Raw genomic sequence first — 6,680 nt, 5'->3', positions numbered from 1 at the left:
TCAACTTATATTTTTTCTAGATTTAACTAATTAATTAAATTATTATTGATTGAGTTAACCGATAAATAAAGTGTTTTTGTACCTATTTCAAATCATTTCCGCCTAAATTGTATATTATAGTATTCTGATTCTAAATCTGAAAAATCAAAATTTTTATTAATTTTGACAATATACAAATAACGACGCCGAATAAGAAAAATTCTAAAAAATTTATTTATTAACCTCTTTAGGGCTAAGGGCTACTATAGTTGCATAGTTTTAAATCCCTGAGAGATGGCATGCTACTATTGTCGACTTTTAAAATTGTCCCATGGAGACTAAAGGCGACTTTTGTCTCTAAATTAAAACATCCCCGTGAGACGACGGTCTAGTCGATTCCTCAAAAAATGTCCTGGAGACGACGATCGACTTTTGTTGCATCACCATATTTTCAATCGCAAATTGAAAATAATATTTTTTTTCCTGCTTCTTACTTTGTTTTGGCGAAAATTTCAAACATATTGTTAGGACACAATTTCATCTTTAATCAGCGACCCAATTTAATGAATGTATAACCCATATTTGGACGCAAGTTGAATGTGAAACACACATAATAATATCGTCGTGTAATGGTTGCGTGAGGGAGAGCTCTCCAGCTCTCCAGTTATAACATGAGTTATTTAAGACGAGATGGTTTTGTGCTGAGGCAGCATTTTTAGTTATCTTTAAATGACCACCACTAGTACCTAAGTAGTGTGCATAATTAAATAACAGTGCTTCATTCAATGAGTGCTTAATTAAATGTCTTAATCTTAAAGTCCATTGAATTGTGTACAATCGTTTTGCCAAATTGGCACTTTAGGTTAATCATCATTTTTAGACTTACCCATCCTGTGTGGACAGGAATAGTTTAGTCGTTCTGTGGAGCGTGTGTGTGTGAGATCCTTTCAAATAAACCTTGATCAACCCCAAAACTTAAGAGGCAGTTTGCGACACTTTATTTTGCACAATGAGATAATGCTGCAAATGTATTTGAATATTTTAAATGTATTATTCTGATCATGCATAGCAAGCATTATATTTTACAGCAAGAGTCCCCAATCTCAAGAATTCGGCGACGCACAACATCGCGGTCACAAGTCGTCCCAACTCCAGTGGTTATCCATTCCACGATAAATTCGACGTGGGGAGATGGAACCAATTTCCACCCTAGACCAACGCAGTTTGTGCCCCCACTAGGAAGGTTTCATCGATCATTCAATGCTGACTCAGATTCTACACCATTTCAACTGCTTCGAATGTTTATCGACGACGACATGGTGGATACAATTTGTCTCGAATCGAACGATTATACGCCCGTCATCAAAGCCAAATTCCCAAAAGCATTGAAGAGGTGGACACCACTAAGCCGTCAGGAGTTTTGGAAATTCATGGGTCTATCAACACTGATGGGAATTGTGAAAAAAGGAGATGTGAAGGATTATTGGAGCACGGATGAACTAATATCAACCCCAATTTTTGGTAAAACCATGAGCAGAGATCGGTTAGTAGATGCATACATTTTATGCATACGTGGTGTCAGACAATGATAATTATTGCATTTGATAATTTTAGTTTCACAGATATAATGAGGGCACTTCACTTCCAAAACGATGGAAATATACCCACGGGAAATATTGATCGATTTATCAAGCTCGGCTCGTTCTTCCCATCGTTGATGTCGAAGTTCAAAAATTTTGTGATTCCGGGGGAATATCTCTACATAGATGAGAGTTTGATGCCGTTCAAGGGACGACTGAGTTTCAAACAGTACGTACCCTCCAAGAGGGCAAGATTCGGCGTCAAGTTCTACATCTTGGTGGATTGTGCAACAAAGGCAGTCCTAGCTCTGCTTCCATATCAGGGCAAAAAAACAATATTTGCTGCACCGAAGGATATCTTTGGAGTAGGTGGTGCTGTAGTGCTCACTTTGCTGCAGGATGGATATCTTAATAAATCCCACCGTGTTGTGGCTGACAATTGGTTTTCCACTCCCAAGCTAGTTGCAGAATTGTCGAAAAATGATACATATTACCTTGGGACTGTTCAGAAAAGGCGATGTGAAGATGCAAAGAAACAGATGCGAACGAAACTTAGGAAAGGAAATGTTGAGAGCTGGACTAACGGTGATATTCTTATTGAACGGTAATACAAACCTCCGTAAAGATTTATTTTTTATTTCTAATAAAGAAAAATTAGTAATAAAATAATTATATTTCTAGGTGGGAAGACAGACGAGAGGTTTGTATGATAAATTCATTCATGGGACATGCAATGACTGAGAAGCTTTCAACTAATCCATTCAACACACGGAATAAACCTAACACCGTTCTGCTCTACAATTCGAAAATGGGAGGAGTTGACGACGTGGACAAGGTGACGAAGCCGAACAAGTCCATTAGGAAGACCATTAAGTGGTACAAAAAAGTGTTCTTCCATCTCTGGGACCATCCGGTGTATAATAGTTTCAGAGCGTACAAAATTATTCACCCAAATTCCAAGCGAAGATACAAGTAATTTGTGGAGTCACTCGTAAAAGAAATTCTTCAACAGTTCCCAACTGATCCGTCTCATGTCGGACGACCCCTTTTACGCCTCTCCGAAGAGTTAAGACTTCAGGGTTCACACTTTTCGGAACAAACTCTAAACGGTTCCCGGAAAATGTGCGTATTGTGCTGCTGAATGTGTTCAGAAGACAACGTCGTATCGTTGTCAAACATGTGAAAATTGGCTGTGTGTTACAGGAAAGCTTTCTTGCTTCAAAAAATATCACACTGAACGACATCTTCCAAAGAAAAATTCACAAGCACGGGCTGATCCTCTATTGCCCTCCCTTCCGCCATACGAATTAGATACACCCGATTTTCTAACGTTGCATGATGTTGATTTGAATTCGTCTCAATTTCGCGTTAATCAAAATAATTAGATGTTTGCAATATTTGTTCATTTGTTTGCTGATTTGTGTTTGAAACAAAATTGTTAGTCAATTTGCGAGGAAAAAGGAAACTGAATAATTATAGAAATATTTAAACTCTTTAAGATTTTGCTCATTCATCACCACTGCATACATAAAAACACTGCATTTATGTTAATGTATTTTTTTTAAAAAAAAACGTCGTCTCTTAGGACTTTATCATATTTTTAATTATGCCCCTCAAAATTATCAGCAATTATCACTGGCGCCCCGTAGTAACGCCAATGAATAGCTTCGCAGTCTCTGGGAAACGTTAGGGACAATAAATGTAGCCCTAAAGAGGTTAAAAGAAAGAACTGGCTACATACATATCTGCATTTATTTGAGGCATATTTTAAAACAATTTTCGAACACCACATTTTATGAATTAGTGGTTACAGCTTTATACCAATTTTTAGCCTCGTTTAATTTATTTCTAACATTGATTTTAATCAAATTTTTTTTTTAATTTATTTTTAAAACAATTTAAAAATCAAAAATTTATTAATTTATCTTTATTCATTTTTTGATGTAATCAATTAAATTGAATCATTAATTAATAATCTAACTGACGAATAAAGTATTACACAGATTTATTTACAAAATCATAATTTCACTAATACGAATTACGAAGTTTAATTTTTCTCAGAAAAATTCATCAAAATTTATTCATTTATCTTGAATTTTGGTAACATTTAATTAATTTAGGTATTTTTACGAGAGCAGACGCCGCATAAGAAAAATTGGGAAAAGTTAATTTAATAAAACAATAACAGATATACGAAGCTCCTTGTTATGTTTTCTTGTCATACTTCAAAATGATTTTCGATTGCATTATTCTCATACCTGTTCACTTTCATTCATTTGACTGACTATGATGGTGAATAATTTTGAATGAAAATTAATTTTCTGCTATTTGAGTGAAAATGAATGAAGGATTCAGTCATGTCAGATGATTGACTGTGAATGAAGGGATTTCTCACTCATTTCATTTTTCACCCTATGCTTATACATGGGGCGAACTAAGAAATGAAGTCGGATGAAGTAAAATGAAATGAATTTGAACGAAAATGACTGAATGTGAATGAAAATCGTCAGTCAGAAATCGGGATGACTGACTTTTGAGTGAAAACTAAATTTTTGAACGGGTATGATTATTCCATGATTTATTTGTTACAGTTTTATGCAATTTTTTATCCTCTAGTCATGTCTGTTTCACATTGATTCTACACTCAATTTATTAATTTAGGATATTTTTCTAGATTTAATTAAATCGAATTCTTATTGAACGAGGAATAAAGTATTTTAAAAATAATAATAAGCCGCATACAATCATAGATTCTAAAAAAGTCATCAATTACTTCAACTCCATGTCCCAGCACTTGTTTCAAATTGTTTTACAATTACACATTTTACAATTTATTTCGCGTACAATTTTGTCCTCACGCATTTCTACTAACAATGCGATGGTGTGAAGTGTAACCCTCAGATTTCGAAATTAAGTGGTCCATGTCAATACACCCAACGTTTCTTCAGGCAGTCTGTGTGATGGTCAGAATTTGGCAAAATATTTGAGGTCAAAGCTGAAAAACGGGCGATTTTTACCAGGCGGAAGAGACTAACTCAACTTCCATTCTCTTCCAGTGCTAAAAATTGCGCTTTTTTCAACTTTAACCTCAAATATTTTTCCAAATTCCAACCATCGCACAAACTCACTGAAGAAACGCTGGTTGTATTGACATGGACCACATAATTTCGAAATTTCAACCAAATCGAAGGGTTACACGTCACACCATTGCATTGTAAGTTCAATTTTTTTTGATATATTCATCATAGTTTATTTATTTATCTTGAATTTTATTAAGGTTTAATTAAGTTAAGTATTTTTGCGACAGCGGACGCCGAATAAGTAAAATTTTGAAAAAATTATTTATTAAAATTATGTCAAGATTGGTAGCGTTTTTTGAGCTCATGGACCTTGAAAATAATTGTCGAATACATTATTCCAGAATTTAGTGTTTACAGTTGCATGCAATTTCTTGTTCTCATTTCATTTCTTCTTTAGTACATACATTTATTATGTACACACTTAAATATTATTTAAATTTCGGGCTACTAGTTAAGGGAAATTTCTGTGAACATTTTCATACTTCAAAACTATTTTCGAACTAATTCGAAAAACTGTAACAATTCAGTTTTCTTGTAATTTTTTATCCTCATCACGCCTGTTTACCTTCATTCATTTGACTGGTTATGATAGTGAATGAAAATGAATTTCCTGTGACTTGAATGAAAATGACTGAAAAATACCATCATTTCAGATGAATGATTATGAATGAAAGGATTTCTCACTCATTTCATTTTTCACCCTATGCTTAATAAATGGGGCGAATTAAGAAATGAAGTCCGATCAAGTGAAATGAATTTGAACGAAAATGACTGAATGGGAATGAAAATCTTCAGTCGGAAATCGGGATGACTGACGTTTGAATGAATTTCAAATTCTTGGACAGTTATGATCCTCATGTCATGTATTTCTCAAATTGATTAATCAAAATTTGTTCCTTCGCCTTCATTTGTTTTGATTGATTTAATTAAGTTTAACATTTTTACGAGAGTAAAGTAGCAGATAAAAAAATTTTGAGTTTATTCAGCAAACTAAGTTAAAGATTAGATTACAGAATCTCTGTAGGCATTTTCATACTTCTGAACAATTTCCGAGCGAAAAAATAAATAAAAATTAATTTAAGTATGTTTACGAGAGCAGACGCCGAATAAGTAAAATGTTGAAAAATTTGGTTATTAAAATATTTAAAGGTGATCGATTTCGTTTTGCTCATCATACTTAGTGATCTCAACGGTTCTCGGTTCTCATAGAACCGAACCGGAACCGATGGCTCGGTTCGGTTCCGGTTTATACGGAGAACCGAACCGAAACTTTTATTACCGGTTCGGTTCCGGTTCCAAGTCTTAGAGAACCGAACCGAACCGGCCGGTTCGGGTTGAACCCAACTACATACATAAATACATTAGCGAAGTTGATCATATTTCCGAAAAAGTTTTACGAATTTCCCGAAATACACCTAGTTTCCAAAATGAAATTTTGACGTGGCCGTACCTCCAAAGTTCCCAAAATGAAATTTTGACATGGCCACACCCCCCAAGTTACCCAAAACGAAATTTTGACCTGGTTACAGTTACATCCACAATGTTTGCAAAACCAAATTTGGACTTGATGACACCTCCAAAGTTTCCAAAATGAAATTTTCACCCCCAAAGTTTCCTAAACGAAATTTTTACCCCCAAAAGTTTCCGAAATGAAATTTTGACGTGACTGCACCCCAAACTTTCCAAAATGAAATTTTGACTTGGTTACACCCCCCATGTTTCCAAAATGAAATCTTTACTTGGTCACACCCCAAAGTTTCAAAAATGAAATTTTGACTTGGTTACACCCCCAATGTTTCCAAAATGAAATTTTTACTTGGTCACACCCCAAATGTTTCAAAAATGGAATTTTGACTTGGTTACACCCCCAATGTTTCCAAAATGAAATTTTTACTTGGTCACACCCCAAAGTTTCCAAAATGGAATTTTGACTTGGTTGCACCCCAAACTTGGAATTGTTTTCTAACTTCAATAATACATACATAAGTGGTTTTGCTGTTGACATGTGTTAGAATTTGCTTGTTTAAATACAGATAAGTTA

General features: G+C 34.6%; 2 protein-coding genes across 2 annotated transcripts; both read left to right on the top strand.

Annotated features, from left to right (window-relative positions):
* Positions 1 to 1,040: 1,040 nt before the first annotated feature.
* LOC118437628 (piggyBac transposable element-derived protein 4-like) lies at positions 1,041 to 2,082 on the top strand. The gene is made up of 3 exons (XM_035856803.1): positions 1,041 to 1,522; positions 1,594 to 1,931; positions 2,069 to 2,082. Exons 1-3 carry the CDS (start codon positions 1,041 to 1,043, stop codon positions 2,080 to 2,082), a joined length of 834 nt encoding a protein of 277 aa, XP_035712696.1.
* LOC118437599 lies at positions 2,032 to 2,640 on the top strand. Its single transcript, XM_035856765.1, has 2 exons — positions 2,032 to 2,163; positions 2,241 to 2,640. The coding sequence occupies exons 1-2, from the start codon at positions 2,099 to 2,101 to the stop codon at positions 2,533 to 2,535; spliced, it is 360 nt and encodes a 119-aa protein (XP_035712658.1). The 5' UTR covers positions 2,032 to 2,098; the 3' UTR covers positions 2,536 to 2,640.
* Positions 2,641 to 6,680: the final 4,040 nt, after the last annotated feature.

Source organism: Folsomia candida, unplaced genomic scaffold, assembly GCF_002217175.1.
Source record: "Folsomia candida strain VU population unplaced genomic scaffold, ASM221717v1 Fcan01_Sc014, whole genome shotgun sequence".
NCBI lineage: Eukaryota > Metazoa > Arthropoda > Collembola > Entomobryomorpha > Isotomidae > Folsomia > Folsomia candida.
Note: the sequence above shows the minus strand (reverse complement) of the source record. Positions and strands in the feature narration are given on the sequence as shown.

Bases quoted from the DNA above. Each gene is read 5' to 3' on its own strand.
- LOC118437628 (XM_035856803.1), top strand. From the start codon at position 1,041: ATGCATAGCAAGCATTATATTTTACAGCAAGAGTCCCCAATCTCAAGA. The intron at 1,523-1,593 runs GTTAGTAGATGC...TGATAATTTTAG, and splicing joins AAAACCATGAGCAGAGATCG to TTTCACAGATATAATGAGGG.
- LOC118437599 (XM_035856765.1), top strand. From the start codon at position 2,099: ATGCGAACGAAACTTAGGAAAGGAAATGTTGAGAGCTGGACTAACGGT. The intron at 2,164-2,240 runs GTAATACAAACC...TTATATTTCTAG, and splicing joins GGTGATATTCTTATTGAACG to GTGGGAAGACAGACGAGAGG.